Here is a 20666-nt window from a genome sequence, read left to right as displayed (position 1 = left end):
CTTGTCTTAATAAAATCCTTTCGTTGCACATGTTTGGCTAATCTCATAAAATATTTGAATATAAACAAGGGATTATTGCATGCCTTGTCACAATACCACAGATGAAGGCAACCAAACAGAAAAACTGTGCATCAATACCACATAAACAATGGGGGAAAACACTCCACCAAGACAACCAGCCCACATGACCCATACACAGGATATACTTTTTCGTGATGAGAGAGTAGTCTCTTAACCAACAATCTCCCAACATCATGCAATCAGGGTGCCATCACACAGCGCATTTGCACTTGGAAGGATAAGCAGATGACTGCAGCACATAGATGCATAGGTCCACTCGCCATATCCCCAAAATGCCATCTGTATGTGTAAAGCTAATTGCACAGAAATTGAACAGATACATGGAGAAATCTTTGCATTTTTAGGCCTTTCTCAAAGAGAGAACTCTGTGCACAACTCCAAAAATGTAAACACTGATGTATTGCATGGCCATGACAGAATACAGCATATCAGATCCTGTCAATTGCAGGGCTTCAACCATCTCAATTTAAGTTGAGTGGTCCTATTCGCCTTTATCACTATAGTTCTTCAATTTCCTTTCATCACCGGCAACCTTAGCTGCGGTCTTCACAAGGCTACTAGGATAAAACACCTTTCGCAGCTTTGATACTGTCCAAGCTGTGGTTAGAAATCCTCCGGCAGTGTTGAGTCCCTCTTGTGTAAACTCTCCCGCCTCATTTCCATACCTGCACACCATGTGACATCGATGATGAGTACCACAGCCTCACTTGCAAAATCATATAAGGAGGGCCACATTTGTTTCCATAACTAAGCCAATTACCTTTGCGCAACCAGCCCTGTTGTTGCAACAGATGTTGTCGTCAATACATTTTTTCCTGCTATCTCTAGTGCATCAAAAATTTTCCCTGGAAACAAGCGGTTCAACAATTTAGTTCACCCACTTGCCAACCTCTGTTCCCTTCTTCAACCTAAGCAAGACGCAAAGCCATGAGCTCAGGCAAATTTCTTACCGAAACCATCCAAAGATGCCAGTGCAATCTCTCCAGGCAGAAGGTTGAGAAGCTTCTGGCCTGTTTCTGAAGTGACAAGTGGTCTTGTTATGAAAGCTGCAGCTTTCACAACTCCCGAGAAAACCCCACTGACAATTTGCTGAGACATGGCTGAAATCTTTCGCGCTCTACAATCAATTTTCTCACGTTAGCTAAATCTTTCACAACAAGCTTTCTAATCAAAACAACCATCCGGCCTTAGTGCAGAGCCATTGGTACAATGCTGTTCAAAAGAAAAACAGGTAGTATTCTCTCTTCCCCCAAAAGCATAGAACATCCATATGCCATCTGAGAACTACACATCCAAATGCACTAACCTTCTGATTCTCCTCATTGCACTTGGACTGACTTTGGTTGGAGTGTCCTTTGCTTGCAGCCTTCCTTTCATGTAGAGGTTCCCTTTCTCCAGCTGTGCTACTGTGGCCTCACTGCACCAGAATATAACCCTGATGATCTGCCCTGCTCCCGACGCGATGGCCCTCGCTACACTGCTACTGTAATCCTCCACGTTGGGCGCCAGCAATGTCCAGTACTCTGCTGAGCCCTCCTCTGCAGGAAGCTCTTTCAAGTTTCGAGCAAGACGATTGACTAAGTCTTTCGGTGGTGATTTAGGCCCATCTCCGCTGCTCTGACCAGAATTTTTCTCCGCACCAGCTGCGGTTCCCTGTAAAGTCGGTGCAGATGGCAGCAATGCGCCTTCTGGTGCGACTTGCGGGGTGGTGAAGTAGCTGTATTTCTTCAAGACCTCAACTAGTTGCTGCAAGGCGGCCGCACCGGAGCTCGGGCTGAAGGTAATCCCATAGTTGAGAAGGTTTTCAGATGAAGGGGATGGCGCCGCGGCGGCAGCAGGGGACTGGCATCTCTCTTCAGGGGAAGACCTGCACTCTTCTTCGATTTCACGCGGGATGACGAGGGAGAAGAAGTAATGAAAAGGGTCTAGCATTACCGAGGCCTGATCTTTGGTGAGCGGCCACTGGAGCTCCTTACCGACGCGTGCGAAGACAGCGATGCCGTTACCACCCTGGTTGAGGAGGACAAGAGAGAAGGGACCGGTGGCGAGGTGGAAGCTAGCCTGGCGGTCGATGAGGTGAGCGATGGCGTCCGGAAGCGTGACGAGAACGGTCTCGGAGGCGTGAACAGGGGAGAGCTGGGCTTTGGAAAGGTTAACGGTGATGGATTCTATGGAGACAGGGTCGGGGTAGTGGAGGCGGGAAAGCGGGTCGACAGGAGGAAGCTCTGCAGGGGTCTTGAGGGATGGGTAGCGGATGTAGGGATCCATGGCCGCGACACGCAAAAACCCCAGAAAAACACACACAGGCGAGTTTTCGAAAAGTTGTTGGGGACGATGAACCAAGAACGGCCTTTATACGCTGTTGCGGTCACCGTGTGACGTGTCGGCTCCGCACAACGCGTTCGTGCCACCACGGAACGTGGCGCATCGCTAAGGAATAAAGCTGGAGCCGAGTTGCCGACTCCTTAATTTTTATTATCCCTTTTCAGAGGGACATACTAAAGTCTAAAATACCACTTTTCAAATACTAAAAAGTGTATTTTCAGTGTGGTTTTGTGGGACATACTAAAATGCCAATGATAATGATGCATCTTGTACAAGAAATCAAATTTCCGTTGAGTTACGGTCTTTATCTCCTCATTTGAGCCTTGTCTATTCCTACCACATTGAGTGGAATTCCAACATGTCAACCTCAAGGAAATAGAAGAACATATAATAGAGGCATATATGAGCGGATATTTTTTTATAGCACCTGTGCGCGACATTATTTGAATGTCTCTATGCCCCACATGAAAATCATCTCCTTGACCCGGCATGATATCTGCTACCTCACTTGCAATAGGGACCAAGTATTGCCATGAGGTTGATCGAGCTTCAATGATGACCATTCTCAAATCTGCATGTGGACTTGACAGCAACATTTCTCTCATTAAACGAAGTGCACGGGCGTACGAATTATGTACATACATCATTGTTTGCAACCTTTCAAACAATGTTATGATTTAAAGAGGGCATCCCATGAAGCGTATTCTCTAACTCATGCTCCGTATCATATATATAAAGCTGAGAAAATTGAGGAGCCGCATCTCGTGTTTCATTAGGTATGACAAAACCAACACAATGATAGGTGGTATCATGGATTCGAAAATTGAATACTCCTCCTCCCCTAGTGAATTGACTATCCAAGTGAGCACCCGATGAAATGAATGCCAAGTCATTATTATAAGAGCATATATTCTTTTTGTATTCCTTACTTGCATTATCATTACCACGTAACAACTTCACCAATGCAGGAGGTGGATTTTCCAATGGTAGTAGAGAGACCTTCCCACTTCCACAACAGTGTTTACCCACATATTCTCCAAGCTTTCTTGAGGCCTCACACTTCCAAATTATTTCGAAACACAAAATAGCGAATACTATTTTTCTTAACTTCAAACAACAACATACTACTTGAGATAGACATAGAGAGTGACAATGACATAGATAGACAGTGAGAGAGACAATGACATAGACAGTGATATATATATATATATATATATATATATATATATATATATATAGAGAGAGAGAGAGAGAGAGAGAGAGAGAGAGGAAGGCAGAGTTGAAACATGTTCAGAGATGGAAAATAAGAGCACGAGAACAAAATAGAAGAGAGAAGTATTAAATTTGAGAAAATAGAAATTTCATATATATCCCCAAAATGAAGAGCCAAATCTAAAAGTTGCAACACAATTTGTCCCTTGATGAACAACACACACATACACACACACACTATTCACTAACTTTTAAAATTAATAAAACTTTCAAAATACACACTCTCTCTCTATCTCTATCTCTATCTCTCTCTCTCTCTCTCTCTCTCTCTCACACACACACACACACACACACACAATTTTAAAAACCCACACATCCCCACAAAATATACACACTCTCTCTCTCTTTCTCTCTCTCTCTCTCTCTCTCTCTCTCTCACACACACACACACACAATTTCAAAAACCCACCCACACACCCACAAAATACACACTCTCTCTCTCTGTATTTCTCTCTCTCTCTCTCTCTCTCTCTCTCACACACACACACACACACACTTTCAAAAACCCACACACATCCACAAAATACACACACTCTCTCTCTATTTCTCTCTCTCTCTCGCTCTCTCTCTCTCTCACACACACACACTATTTCAAAAACCCTCGAACCACACACACATACACACACACACTATTCACTAACTTTTAAAATTAATTAAACTTTCAAAATACACACACTCTCTCTCTCTCTCTCTCTCTCACACACACACACACACACACACACACACACTCATGCACAATTTCAAAAACCCACACAGACACCCACAAAATACACACACACACACACACACTCTCTCTCTCTCTCTCTCTCTCTCTCTCTCTCTCTCTCACACACACACACACACACACACAAACGCGCGCACACACACACACACGCACACACACTTGCTATCCAAAATACTTTTAACATTTTTAAAAAATTCTCTCAACTAACACACAAACTTAGAACACGCACATAATTCTCTCTCTTTCTCTCTCACCCACACACCCACACACACACTTGCTATTCAAATTAATAAAACTTTTTAAAGAACTTTCAACATATTTAAAAAACTATCTAAATCTTCACACCCACACACGCACACACCACACAATTAAAAAACTTCCAACTACAATTAACAAAAACTCTCAAACACACACGGCACACACCCAAACAATTCTCTCTTTCTCTCTCACCCACCCACACACACACACACACACACACACACACACTTGCTATTCAAATTAATAAAAAATTTTAAAGAACTTTCAACATATTTAAAAAACTATCTAAATCTTCACACCCACACATGCACACACCACACAATTAAAAAACTTTTAACTACAATTAAAAAAAACTCTCAAACACACATGGCACACACACACACACACACACAATCAAATTAGTAAAACATTTTAAAAATTTTAACATTTTAAAATAACTCAAAACAATTAAAAACTTTCAACTACAATAAAAAAACTCTCTCAAACACACACGCGCGCGCGCGCGCGCACACACACACACAAATTAGTAAAACATTTAAAAAACTTTTAACATTTTTAACTTTTAACAAATGTGTGTGTGCGCGCGCGCGGCGCGCGCACACACACACACACAAATTAGTAAAACATTTAAAAAACTTTTAACATTTTTAAAAAACTCTCTCAACTAACACACACACACACCCACACACGCGATTCAATTTATTAAAACATTTAAAAAACTTTCAACTTCAATATTAAGCATATAGACTACAGATTAGGGAAGATACAAATGCATGCCTTCTATGCGGTGGTCGTCTTTTGCAACAGTACATTGTTGATGCATATAGTAGCATGGAAGAATCTAGATTAGTATGGATACGCAATAACCAGAAAGCATTGCGTGCTAAAGTATACCAGGGGTCTTGCAGATATGGTTAATTTAAGCGATGGGGTTAATAGAGTCTCTAAAGGCATTGCTAGACGTAGGGTGGTACTGCCATCTATATATACTGGGAGGCCTAGATATATGCATCAATTGTACCAGGATTCAATAGCTATTGTTAGAAAGATGGGTAAACCTGACCTGTTTATCACCTTTACTTTGCAATCCCAAGTGGGATGAAATAACCAATGCTTTATTGCCGGGTCAAGTTGCCCAAGATCAACCTGACTTGACTGCATGGGTCTTTTATGAGACGCATAAGGACATGATGCACTTATTGGTGAAAAAATCAATATTTGGAACAGTATTGGGATTTGTTTCCATTATTGAATTTCAAAAAAGAGACTTGCCACATGCACATATATTATTGATATTGGAAAGTGGATGTAAACCGACGATCAAGATCCCTCACTATTTGGTATATGCTGAACTTCCTGAGACAAGGTGATGTTTCCAGAGTTGAACATCATAATTAGTCATTGTAATGTCCATGGACCATGTGGTGAACTAAATATGTGCTCTCCTTGCATGGTTAATGAGAGTTGCAACAAATATCGGTATCCTTAAAATTTTTGCGAGACTACTAGCGTTGATGACAATGGGTATCCAACTTACATGCGACGAGACGATGGTAGTTTCATCCAGGCAAAGGATCATAGGGTGGATAGTTGATGGGTTGTTCCAAATATGACCCTTTTCTCTCTTTGAGGTACAAATCCCATAATATTAGCATAGAAGAATGCTCTACCATTACAGCTATAAAGTATTTGTATAAGTATGTATACAAATACTCTACCATTACAGCTATAAAGTATTTGTATAAGTATGTATACAAAGGACATGATAGAGCTAATATATAGAGTTGCAAGACAGAAATGGGGTTATTGATGAGGTTAGTCAATATCTAGATGCACGGTATGTTTCTGCATCAGAGGCATGCTAGCGCATATACCAATATAATTTGCACGATGAAAATCTCGATATACAAAGGTTACATGTTCATCCGCCCAAGCACAATAATGTGCTTTTCAATGACCATGATGACTTGCGTGATGTGATTAGTTGTGACAGAAACCAAAGAACATCTCTCACCGAATGGTTCAAAGCCAATCAATTGTACGCGAATGCAAATAGCTTAATATATGTGGGTGTGGAATTTAGCTCTTCGCTCATGGACTAAAAGGAAAAGGGAAAATATGATCGAACGTATGTATAATGTTAGTCCAAGTGCAGGTGAGCAATATTACTTTTACGGATGCTACTCACAGTGTGCAAAGGGTGTAAATCTTTTGAGGATTTGCGAACAGTGAATGGACATTTGTATCCATGTTTTAAGGCTGCACGTGAAGCCAGAGGGATGGTGGAGAGTGATGAGGAGTGGTATATGTGTCTCCAAGAAGCTGCAATTCAGAATACATGATTCCAGCTGCATCAATTGTTTGTCATTATAATGGTTTTTGGTGAGCCTATATACCCTGGGCAGCTTTGGGACAAATTCTCCACCGAACTTTCAGAAGATTTTTTTCATTCATTGCAGCAGAGAGGGTGTGTCAATGTTGGTGTTTGACATTCTATAGCAAAGAATCAGACTTTGTTGCACATGCAAGATCTCTTACACCAGTATGGAAAGCGGTTAGCTGATTTTGAAGGGTTGCCTATTCCAGATAAATCAAGTGTTGCCACTGTCAACAATGGTTTGCTGATGGAAGAGATGATGTTTGATTCTGTTCAGCAGGGCTGATTTGTCTGTTTCCATGGAAAGGAGTCTTAATAATTGTCAATCAAGAGCATTTGATACTATCTTTAGAGCTGTTTCTTTGAACCAGAGTGGTATTTTTTTCCTTGAGATGACCAGGTGGATCAGGCAAAACCTATCTTTATAATGCCTTGCTATCTCGATTGTGTGGAGAGAAACACGTTGCCTTGGCATGTGCATCGTCTAGAATAGCCGCATTGTTACTCTCAAATGGTCGTACAGCTCACTCACGTTTCAAAATCCCATTGGTACTCAATGCTTCTAGCACATGTGGAATCAAAGCTAATAGCCCATTGGCCGAGGTGTTGAAGCTTGCAAGGTTAATCATTTGGGACGAGGCTCCAATGATGCATAGGTACGCATATGAAGCACTGGACAGGACATTGAAAGACATTATGCAAAGTGATACAGTGTTTGGTGGAAAAGTTATGCTCTTTGGTGGTGACTTCAAGCAAATCTTATCGGTTGTGCCAAAGGGATCGCGTGAGGATATTATTGATGCAACGTTATGCCGATCACATATTTGGAGATATGTGAGTGTTTTAAAGCTCACCCAAAACATGCAAGTTAGACATAGTGCTTAACAGTATAGAATATGAATTTGTCAAATGGACATTACAAATTGGAGATGGCACTATAGGTCAGCCAAACAATGAAGGCAGAGTGGTAATTCCACCACAAATGATCCATGGCAACTCTGTTTTGAGTTTGGTAGAATGGGTATACAAAAATCTTCAGAGTGGAGGATAATGCATGCTTCTTCAAAGACTGTGCTATTCTTGCACTACAAAATCTAGAGGTTGATGAGATCAATGACCTAGCCTTGAGTTTGTTGCCCAGTCTTGAGAGAGAATACCACAGTGCAGATTCTGTTGTTTCTTGCGAGAATGATGCAATACTGTATCCAATTGAGTACTTGAATAGTTTGAACTTAGGTGGTGGTTACCCTCCTCACCGCTTACTTCTAAAGATTAATGCCTCTATCATGCTGCTCCGCAATTCGGACCCTCGACGACGGGGACTTTGTAATGGTATGAGATTGATATGCAAGCAATTTAACTCAAAGGTGATAGAAGCATAAACCATTATAGGTACAAACATTGGAGACAGAGTCTTTATTCCCAAGATAACATTTATGCCTACTATGCTTCTATTGCCTTTTGACATGAGAAGGAGACAAATTCATGTCAGGTTAGCTTTTGGTATGTCAATAAATAAGTCCCAACAAGGATAAACATTGAGTGTATTGGGACTTTATCTGGCCACACAAGTATTCACACATGGACAACTGTATGTTGCTATGTCACCTGTTAGATTATCCGATGCAGTGAAAGTGTGTGTAAAGCATATTGTGGAATATGAAAGCGGCACAAAAGGTTCAAATGAAGTCTTCACAACCAATGTTGTCTACAAGGAGGTTTTGCAACAAATGGCATGCCAAAGAATGTAAATATAAATGGTAGGTTACAAATGTTAGAGAATACATTTATACATATCTTTGTACAATGAAGTAACCATTTGAATGAAGAATGTTTGCAAAGATGTGCCATGTGCTGTCTTTGTTTGCTTTTGGATTGCTTTCATATACAGTGCCATTATTTTATTCCTTGCTTGGCTGAAGCTACTAAGCACACACACACACATAGAGCCACACACACACACACACATATATATATATATATATATATAGAGAGAGAGAGAGAGAGAGAGAGAGAGAGAGAGAGAATGTGTGTGTGTGTGTGTGTGTGTTATATTTGATATCAGGGGTATATTGCTTAGGATGGATGTGGCAAAAGATCATTTTCGTTCGTTTATGGTGATGGACAAGATATTGAAGGTGAATTTTTTAGACGTTTGCTATAATATAGGTATTATTGTTTTCCAAGATCTATTTAATAATCATGGCTGAATTGTAGACCCTCCATTTTGGGAAGGACAAGCAGCAACATCTCTAATTATCGAACTATTAGAGAGCATTGGTGTTTTATGGTATATATAGAAACTTCCTTTTTATGTAGCTTTTGTGTTTTATTTGATTAATGTATATTTTTATTGAAACATTATTTTTGCAACGACATATTTTTATTTTTTAGAACCCAGATTATTGTTAGGTTTGTATGGTTGAGACACTTATAATGAGAGCTTTGGGCTCCTTGGAATTCACAATCTAAGATTGCGGAAGATTGCAGATCAACTTCATGTACGTGTAACGTTTGTGAATTATGAAAGCCTGATAAGTTAGATTTTGGGTGCATAGGTACTAGACAATACAGAATTTTTCGATTTGCTGTTTACAAGCCTGATCAAATGCCGTTCGCCTGAAATATTGATCGACCAAATAAGTTTTGTAAACTGTAATCCTTATCCTTCTTTTTTGCAGCGAACGAGAATTATATCTTCAATGCTAATGTTTTTTTCTAGCATACATTTTGCCAGATTGGTATAGGCTACCAAGGAGAGATAATCCAGTTGTCCAAAGATTGTTTTAAAGCCGTGTTCAGGTGTGTTAAGATTGTCATCATTTTATGGGTTTGTAATGCTAGATGTATATTTATATGCCAAGTTTGGTGCTTTAGGAGCTTCTATATGGATATATATGGGAATCATGATGTGTTTATATATAAGGTTTTGGCAAGTTGAGGATGATGAAGTCAACTCATAAATATATGTATACATATATGTATGAGTGTGAACAATATCTATGGATATTATGTGTTTATATATAAGGTTGGCAAGTTGAGGATGATGAAGTCAACTCATAAATATATGTATACATATATGTATGAGTGTGAACAATATCTATGGATATTATGGGTGCGCGCGCATACACAGACACATATTTACATGTGTGTATGTGACATGCACACATGCATTCATAAGCGCACACACACACACACATATATCTTCCAGTTGTAACATGTATGGTTTCAACGGATTACACGTACACATACACATACGTACATGTACATACATACGTACATACATACATACATCTTTATGTGTGTTTGTGTGTAACTTGATGTGCCTAGCTTCTAAAAGGAAAGGAAGGGTGATTTTACACATATTTCTTTTGCTTGTAGCTACATGCAAAATGCTTCCTTGAAAATGCAAAATGCTTCCTGCCCATCTCGGAGATGGGTCGCGACACTAGTTTAAATAAGGCAACGTATCTTTGACAAATTTAAAAGGTTTATATAACTAAAACCACCCCAAGTTTGAGACCAAGTGTTTTTCAAATTTTAGAGACGCACTTTTTGTGTATATTGTGAAAATTCTTAGTCATTGTTTAATCTTGGCCACACAAAGATACATTATTACGCCGTTCTTCCTAGTAGTGTAATTGGCACCAACTACCTACTCATCAGAGCTGAAATTATGTTTCCTCATAGGATTGAAGAGTAACACTTTGCACAACTTCATCATAGTCTCAAATCTAGATTCTTTTTATCAACGTTGCAAACAAGTAATCCGTGATGGACGATAATTGTGAAATGAAATACTCCTTGTCTAAACCAATAGAGGTAGGTCTAAAGAGAAATTGATCTCTAAAATGTTCATCCCCGAATTCTAGAGACCTCCTTGCTTAAAGAAACTTCAAAAAGGGGAAGAGCTCAATTGAACACAATCCTTCCACTTATGGACCAAATGTGTTGCATACATTATATACGTGTACACATTGCCAACACTACCACCCAAATCAAAATGGATGTACCCTAACCCAATATGTCTCCATTCGCATGCAGCAGCAACCGCCCCATCTCTCTCTACCCGTGTAGACCTAGCATGACAATGATCTGACTCCGGGTCAGAAAATCCCACTTCAAGATGACTCAACATCTTGAATCGTCGATCTCACTTCATCGATCTCACTTCTACGATCGTGCGATCCAACCTCACCAATCACACATCTTTGATTGTTTGATCTGACTTCTCAATCGATTATCAATCCAACATCTCAAATCGTGATCCAACCTAACTAATCTCACATCTTTGATTGTTAATCCTACTTCTATGATCGTGGATCTTAGATTGCACAAATAAGGTTCTAGAAGTTATGTGTATTACATTATATTTGAAACTTTTAAGGCAAGGTTCATTTTTTGTTGCTCGGTGTTTTGACTGTTGTGTAGCATTTTTGTGCTCTTGGGTATTTGCACATCGTTGGAAGACGATGAGGAGGCTTGGGCCCCAAATTCTTCTTTTACATAAGCCCTCGGGAAGAGAAATGAGGAGAGAGAGAGAGAGAGAGAGAGAGAGGGTGGAACGAACCTTCACTACCAACAAACACCCTAATGAATGGAATGAACAAGAAATGAGCAACACAACTATACAAATCCCTTGAGATAACCATCTCTCTATCACAACAATCCTAATAGAGAAGATTAAGGGCTCTCATACATAGAATGCTCTCACCATCCCACATGTAATGGACCCAAGAGAAGAGAACAACACTCCCCCCATCCTCCGCCAAGCAAGATGCAAACCCTCAAGCACATAAACCTCCCTCTTGTTGCAACACAACCTCACACCATCTCACTAGCTATATGGGAAGAAGAAGGACCAAGGAATCTTCCACCCTTGCAACACACACTCCCTCTCACACAAGAATTAACAAGAGGGCAAGGGGAACAAAAAGAGACTTTGCACAAGAGTAAGCTCACATTCTCACTCAAGGACAAGACACAAAAGTGGATTTCAACCCTAGGGTAGAGGGAATGATATCTCCCTCACCCATGCGCTTATTATATATTAGCAAAAGCAAGGCTACCCATATGCCACATGGCAAGCATAGGAGAGACAAAAAATACAACCAATGAGGTATGGGCAAGCCTATCATCTCCATTACCTAAGGCAAATAACTTAGGCTATGTGCATCAAATAAATAATATAATGTGTGCAATGTGCATGTACACCTAGAGTGGTCAATGAAGCTCAATATCGGCCTAGGTGTTAACTCCATGGGTTAACATTCCCCCACCTTTGATGCACATTCAATATCGTCAAATGTAGGAAAGGATCTCTAAGGTGGAAGTACGAGGGGGGAAGTACAAAAAGGAGAAAAATGATGAAGCATACTAGGACGAATAAGATCAAAAGATGTGTCGATGAAGCCCATGTCAATGAAGGAGGTATAGGAAGTTCCCTCATCTCTAATGTGATTAAAGTAAAAGTATCCTCATTGTCACTACCATAGGTATGTGTGTATCCCTTGGCTACCAAACTTTCCTTATACATGCTTCTAGACCCATTTGAATTTGTTTTCCTTTATAGACCCACTTGCATCCAATTGTCTTCTTCTCTTTAGGCAAAGGCGCTAACTCCCATGTCTCATTTACATCCAATGAAACCATCTCTTCATCCATCGCATCTTCCCAATGCTTATATCCAAGTGCCTCCTCAAAACATGTGGGTTCTATCTCTTGTATTGCTTTTACCATATAAGCATAATAATGGGCTGTGTATCCATATAAGAATAATGAGAGAAAATCTTTCGAAAAGTTGTTAGAGACAATGATCTAATTGTCAGTCTAGACATGAACGGCTTTTATATGTTGTTTTAGTCATTGTGTAACATGTCAGTTTTGCACACGCGTGCTTGTGCTACTATCACGCGGTGGCTTTGACCGTACGCATTACTTGGAAACCTGGCACATTTCTAAAGAATAAATCTAGAGCCAAGTTGCCAACTTCTGAATTCAATATGGACACTAAAATTTGTTTTTTTAGAGGGACTTACTAAAATACCACTTTTAAAATACTAAAAAGTGTTTCTTTAATGGAAGAACATACTAAAATACCTTTTTTTAGTGGGACATAAAAATTGCTTCTTTAGTGGAAGAATATACTAAAAATACCAATTTTTTAGTGGGGCATACTAAAAATACCAATTTAAACACTGAATTGTATTCAAATAAGGCAGTGTCATTTTGACAAATTTAAAGGCTTGTATAATTGAGACCAAGTGTTTTTCAAATTTTAGAGATGTGCTTTTTGCGCATACTTTAAATGGCTATGAAAATTCCTAGTCATTCTTTAATCTTGGCCAAACAAAAATACGTTATTATGTCATTCTTCTTGGCATCATAATTGGCACCAACTACCTAGTCATCAAAGCTGAAATGATGTTTCTTCATGGGATTGAAGAGTAACACTTTGCACAACATGATCATAGTCTCAAATCCAGATTCTTTTTATCAACGTTGCAAAGAAGTAATAATATGATGGAGGATAATTATGAAATGAAATACTCCTTGTCGAAACCAATTGGATAAAGAGAAATTGGTCTTTGAAATGTTCATCGACCACCTTGCTTAAAGAAACTCCAAAAAGGGGATGAGCTCAATCAAACACAATCCTTGGAACCTCTTCCACTTATGGACCAAATGTGTTGTTTACATTGTATACGCATGTACACATTGCCAACACTACCATCCCAACTCACAATGTCCACACCCTAACCTAATATGTCTCCATTCATATGCGATAACAACCACCCCTTCTCTCTCTACACGGTCCCTGAAGCACAGTTGTTCAAAAGTTAAAAGAAGTACCCAAAAAGTCATATTTTAACACGACTCTTCTGCAACCCAAATAAAGTGACCACAAATCTTCGAATATGTTCCCTTTGATACAGTGTGGTTTGTTCTTGCCACTTCAAAATGTAGACATGAATATGTTCAAAATGTAGACATGAATATGAGACCAAAATTCTTGTTTGCTATTAATTAATTAGATGAGAGAATATAGAACCTTACAATATAAACCTTACATTGTAAGGATTACATTGTAATGAAAAAATGAGATTATGTGGGGTATGGAAAAAAAATGAATTTTGAAGATATCTCCATATTCTTCTTTACCACCTCAAAATGCTAATAAAAGGCAAGACTGTGTGATGGGCATTTGAGGCTATGGCCTCCAACGCGACATAGAGAGAGAGAGAGAGAGAGAGAGAGAGAGAGAGAGAGAGAGAGAGAGAGAGCATGATCGTGATCTGAACAAATTTTTTTAACTGTGTTCTGCTTCATTTTTTTCGCTGGGTTTAGGCTACATTTCACTTTGTTTTGATGTTTAGGGCCTAAGGTTTTAACCTTAGCGAAAACATATTAATTAGCACCCTTACGGGCTAGAATAGAGGGGGAGTATAGAACACAGGCAGCAACAAAATGGAACAAAATTGGTTTAATAAAATGTCTTACCAACTTATGTATGCTGACATTGAAAGATGCATCCTGACTCAAGATAAGCAGTATGATAAGTAGCATGTAGATTTGCTTAGGAGACTTTCTTGGAGCATCGTAGAGCATTTCCAACAATGACAATAACTGCAACAAGTATCAAATCTCCAGGTCAATATAATGCGAAGGTATTTCCTAATTTTTGAATCACCTATACCAAACAACTCCGAAGCCGTCCTAGAAGAATGTCCATGTGCTAATCGCCACAATACACTAGCCAAAGCAAGATCAGCTTGAATGGGCTCCCTTCTGACAAAACCTCCTACTTGTGCATATGACAAATAAGGCTCTATAATGCGTCTAAGGTCATGGAAAGCTTCATAAGACATTTGATAATACATCGTATATCTATGCTGGTTTTGCAAACGTGCCTCACTCCAAAAGTGAGAGTGAATAACACTCCAAAATGATGTCTGTCGTGGAAAGCACCACCACCTCTTTTACCAATCCTTCAAGCATAAGAAATAAATCTGTGCAACAGTAAATTAAGCACATGAAACCCAATGAATATATTGACATGAACTCTGACTCTCATTCATAATCAATCACACTACGCACACGACTACGACTACTACTAATTTAGCACATGTTCTCCAAGATAATGAATAATAAGGCTGAACAATCACCTTCAATCTCCATCCTACATGTACACACATTCCATAACCATCATCTCGACGCATGTAAGTTGGATACCCATTGCCATCATCATAGAAGACATGTGCCATTAAGTCTGGTCAATCTTGGGTAGTTTGACCCGGTAGTAAAGCATTGCTTATTTCATCCCACTTAGGATTGCTAGTAAAGGTAATAAAGAGGTTAGGCTTACCCATGTTCCTAATAATTGCCATTGAATCCTGATACAATTGATGCATGTATCGAGGCCCCCTAGTATGTGTAGATGGTAGAACTATCCTGCATCATCCAGCAATGCCTCCAAAGACTCTATTAATCCCATCGCTTGTACTAACCATATCTGCAAGCCTTTGGTTCAACACACAATGATTTTTGGTTATTACGTATCCGTACTAATCTTGATTCTTCCATGCTATTATATGCATCAACAATGTACTATTGCAAAAGTCGACCACCGCACAAAAGGTAAGCATTTGTATCTTCCCTTATCTGTAATGTATATGCATAATATTGCCGTTGAGTTGTTATAGTCTTTGACTCTATTTTTAAACCTTGTCTATTCCTACTATGAAGTGGAATTCTAAGATGCCAAACATCCTCTCCTAGAGGAAACAAAAGAATATATAATAGAGGCATCTATGAACAATGCAAGTTAGATATTCTTTTTATAGCACCTCAGCAAAACATTATTTGAATATCTCTATGACCTACATGAAAATCACCTCCTTGACTCGGCATGATAGCAGCTACCTCACTCCTTATAGAAACCAAGTAATGCCTTGAGGTTGATTGAGCTTCCATGTGATGACCATTCTCAAATCAACATGTGGACTTGTCTGTAGCATTTCTCTCTTTGTATAAAGTGCACGATTGTACGCATTATGTTTATACATCATTGTTTTCAACCTTTGAAGCACATATGATTTAAAGAAAGCATTCCATGAAGTCTATTCTCCAATTCATACTCCGTATCATACCCATATAATTGGGCAAATTGAGGAGCCGCATCTCATGTTTCATCAAGTATTACATAACCGACACGATGATAGGTAGTACCATGGATTCAAAAATTAAATACTCCTCCCTCCCTAGTGAACTGATTATCCACGTGAGCACCCAAAACAAATGCCAAGGCATTGTTATAAGAGCATATATTCTTTCTATAATCCTTATTTGCATTATCATTACCAAGTAATAACTCAACCAATGTAGAAGGACCCAAAGGCCAGTAAAGAGATATTCCTACTTGCACAACAATGTTTGCCCACATATTGTCCAAGCTTCCTTGACGCCTCACATTTCCAAATTAGTGCATCACAAAAATGGAACTTATAATCAAGGGCTCCTAATAAATGAGTGAAGAGTACATTCTCCAAAATATACCACCATAGTTGCTGGGTGCTTAACTTATAATCAAGGGCTCCTAAAATGAGTGAAGATTACATTCTTCAGAACATACCACCATAGTTGCTGGGTGCTTAACATTCTGAGAAAATGAAAACACATGCCTTATAGAGTGACATTGGGATTTAATACCTTTCACATCGCCAACAGCATAGCAAATAGGTTGAATATTATCAATAGAACCAATCTCATCTATATGTAGCTCATTTAAATTAAAAGAAACAAGGCCTTGTGCCATATCTCTATGTGCCTGAACATTCTGATGTTCATTGATAGGTTCTTGAAGTACCGTAGCATTGGGAGTTGCTCTGTTACTCAAATCTAAGTGGATTCTACCATAGAATTCTTTATGCTCCACCTCATCTTCAACCCTTCCAAATGTTTCGATTTCATTTTTGTTAAAGTACTCCATTAAATTAGCAATAATTTGTTTTCGAATGCAAGTCCTTGTCTGTGAACAATTACGGCGAGACACGCGTGTTATATCCAAAATTCGAAGCCAATGAACTTGGCTCAAACTTAGGTATATGCAGCTCCTAACCATCTTCAACTTCCTTTGAAAAACAAAATAACAAATACTAAGAAGAGTGAGAGAACAAAATAGAAAGAGAGATATATATAATTTGAGAAAATAGAAAATTCATAAATATCACCACAATAAGCCAAATTTGGAAAGTTGCATTACAATTTGCCCCTTGAGCAAAAGCATCATTGTTGTCACAAAAATCTCTAGGCAACTACCCTAGTTTCCAACATATGGTTCATCTTTTTCATAATAGCATTGAGTCGATTAACATATATCTTTAGACTCAATACCTCCGAGCGTAATGTGCGTACTTGTCAACTTGTTCTTTACATTCTCTATTACATCCACCTAGACGTTCCCTAATTTCAACATGCATATTTTCCATGAAAGATGTCATGTCTAGTTGGTTAGCCTCTATACGACCACTACTGTCAAGAACGCGATGGAGATGATGAGTTAACTCATCTCTTAGTGTATCTTCTCTTTAGTTTTCCACTTTCACGGATCTCATCCCAAAGAGCATCTAAGTACTCCTTGCAAATAACCAGGTTTTTCTCAGTATGATCGCATATGTCCACAATAGTTTGTAGTTATTTGGAGCTTGGCTGTCCAGATAGAGTGTTTAACTGAGCAAGTTGTTTTGCAGCTTGAATATTCGTCAACTTCGGTGGGGTACACAAAGCTATTTCGGCACTGGAAACATCATTCGCATCCACTACGGCATTGGAGCCATTGTTATCATTCTGAATCTCCATTTACTGAAATCCAAAATGAATATCTTAAGGCTCTACAAACATCTATTTATATCTTTGTCAACGTATAGCATGACCCTAATAACCCAACTATATACCAGCACTATATACATGTAGATACCTCGTTGTACACAATGATAACTCTTAGCAATACATATAATTGTCTCTATAAAAGTGTAGTATTGCCAAAACCATAAAGAAAGTTCTTTACTTTTTAAGAACATTTCTCTGCTATTCTAAGGTTAGTATAGTTTGTATATTGATCTCTAAGGCCCATATATTCTCTAACCCTACTACTATACTTTGTATATTGATCTCTAAGGCCCATATATTCTCAAAGGTAGTGGTCTAATAAATAAAAGTTTATAGCTTAGATAGCCAAAGTATTAGACGTGGCAAAGATCGTAATTACATAAAACTTTGCCACTAAAATTATCAATATTAAAACACTCGTAAGATAGAAAGAGATATAGAAAGTATTTTAATACATAGTCTCATCTCTTGTCTCTCTCTCTCTCTCTCTCTCTCTCTCTCTCTCTCTCTCTCTCTTTGCTAACCAAGCATATCAACATAAAAAAACTCTTTATGTATGCATTACATATTAACTCTCCAAACACACAAATAGATAGAGACAAAAAAGCGCAACAATAAAACTAACCTCAAGTTGAAGAGAGAATGGTATTCGAAACCACCAACTTTGATGCTATCATCCTTGTGCTTGCCTCTACACAATCACACACAAACACCAAAACAATTAACACTTATGGTCTCTTTATTTTTCTCACCCTGTCGTCCTAGCTAATTTTCACACCAAATACACAGAAAATGGCAAGAGTAACTATATGTATATTACACGTGTGTGTGTGTGTGTGTGTGTGTGTGTGTGTGTGTGTGTGTGAGAGAGAGAGAGAGAGAGAGAGAGAGAGAGAGAGAGAGAGAGAGAGAGAGAATATAGAGAGCGAAGAGACATCAATCAATAATCTTAAATATTATTACATTATCTTTACCAATTTCCTCAATGGATTGCCCTTCAGTATTTCCCTAAAAATGAAACACTTTTCCTCGGAGCTCCTACATTTGCTACCCACAATGTAAAAGCCATCTAGTAATCCCACTACCTCTTTGATTAAGAGGAGCTTGAGATTGTCATCTAGCCTATAGGGTTCTAAGACTATATAAATAGCTATGGGCATGCAGTGGGGCTATTGTAGGTTGAATCCTTGTCGAATGAGGGTCTTCATGGTGGCTACCAAGGCAACCATGAATCCTTGTCGAATGAGGGTCTTCATGGTGTTCTAAGACTATATAAATAGCTATGGGCATGCAGTGGGGCTATTGTAGGTTGAATCCTTGTCAAATGAGGGTCTTCATGGTGGCTACCAAGGCAAAGTGGATCTTGCATTGATAGGGTAGTTAAGGCCAAGGGTGTTGGAAAATGTGGTGCCAAAGAGAACAAGGAAAATATGGAGTGAGTGTGAGAAGCCACATCACCAAGTGAGAATTATCCCACATGCAAGAGAAGGGCCATGTTGTACTCTCCTCATATAAAAGGAGGACATTTCAAGCATTGGAATACAAGCACAACATCTCATGTCTTTTTATGAGTACAAGTTTCCATCTTATAACCTAACTGAACTTGAGTCTAAACTTAATTAGCACACACTCATCACCATGAGTATTGTTCATTTTTATCCACCTTAGATTAGTGTTGTTATTAGTGTAGGATTAGTTTATGATTAGGCAAATATCTTGCTATTAGGAAGTTGTTTAGGAGAGCTTGATCCATGATTTCAACATGGTATCAGAGCTTAGGTCTAGCTCTTCTAATCTACTTTTGTTCATTAGAATTTGATTAAGCTTAAGTTTAAGAGAGTATATTAGAGGGTTTTCCAAATTAGGGTTCTTGTCCTTTTTTCATCATAGCTCCCCTCCTTTCTACCTTTGAGTAGGCATAGACATTCAACAAGGTCTCCACAACTCGCACTATCAACTCTCCTTCATAACAATGCCCACAGCACACACTACATGCTTGGTTAATCAAAGCTTTGCAAAAGGAGAAAGGCTGCTGGCTCATTCTACATGTGTCATTAGCAGTATAGCTAAAATTGATCTACCATGATAGAAGAGAGAAAGTAGTCAAGCTTGCGTGGTTCCAAGGAACACATGCAGTTCATTGCTGGCTGTGATAGAGACGGCCTTCTTATTTTCCAAGCCGGAGTTTTTAAACATATTGAGACTGTAGAGATTGGTGGACTTATAGAAGCGCTGCTGTGAGCTGCATAGAAGCGCTGCTGTTGCTTTTCCTCTTTGCACCATGCGCTTCCATATCGGTATCTTCACCAACAACGACATCACCAAGTACATCAACAAAAATGCCAGGACAAGTGGTGAACACTTCACAACCAAGACAACAAAACGACATCATCAAGAAGAAGAAGAAGAAAATAGTGGATTCAAGGTCACAATAACCAAGAGGCCATCATCAGAATCATTGTAAGCGGCCAAATGAGTACGCTAGTGTGTCTGTGAAAGAGAAGAGTACAACCTTCATAAAAACGCTACAACCAAATGAGTATGCAAGCATAAGTATGCACAAACATAGCATAATTTGCAACAAAAATGAAAGTAACAAGAAAAGCTACAATGAAGAAGAAAGAGGAGCCGCAAAAGTCTTGATAAAAAATTCATCTCACTACAAAAATTTGTTGTAAAAAAAATCCTACTTCCTACAAAAAGTGCTTGTAAACTAGCCTCTAGGACGGATGTGTACCCAAG

At 39.0% G+C, this 20666-nt stretch overlaps 1 protein-coding gene across 2 annotated transcripts; it reads right to left on the bottom strand.

Moving 5' to 3' along the window:
- Positions 1–461: 461 nt before the first annotated feature.
- LOC147636213 (senescence/dehydration-associated protein At3g51250-like) lies at positions 462–2402 on the bottom strand. Of its 2 annotated transcripts, XM_086801637.1 has the most exons (4): positions 1388–2402; positions 1032–1198; positions 842–926; positions 462–746 (listed from the first exon to the last, which is right to left on the bottom strand). In XM_086801637.1, the coding sequence occupies exons 1-4, from the start codon at positions 2347–2349 to the stop codon at positions 563–565; spliced, it is 1398 nt and encodes a 465-aa protein (XP_086657763.1). In that variant the 5' UTR covers positions 2350–2402; the 3' UTR covers positions 462–562. The 2 variants fall into 2 exon arrangements, with proteins under 2 accessions (XP_086657763.1, XP_086657764.1); XM_086801638.1 differs by lacking the exon at positions 462–746 and having other exon boundaries at positions 838–926; positions 1388–2392.
- Positions 2403–20666: the final 18264 nt, after the last annotated feature.

This window comes from Cibotium barometz, chromosome 8, assembly GCF_041138505.1.
Source record: "Cibotium barometz isolate CiBa-2024 chromosome 8, ASM4113850v1, whole genome shotgun sequence".
Taxonomy (NCBI): domain Eukaryota; kingdom Viridiplantae; phylum Streptophyta; class Polypodiopsida; order Cyatheales; family Cibotiaceae; genus Cibotium; species Cibotium barometz.
This window is presented reverse-complemented; position numbering and strand designations above follow the sequence as displayed.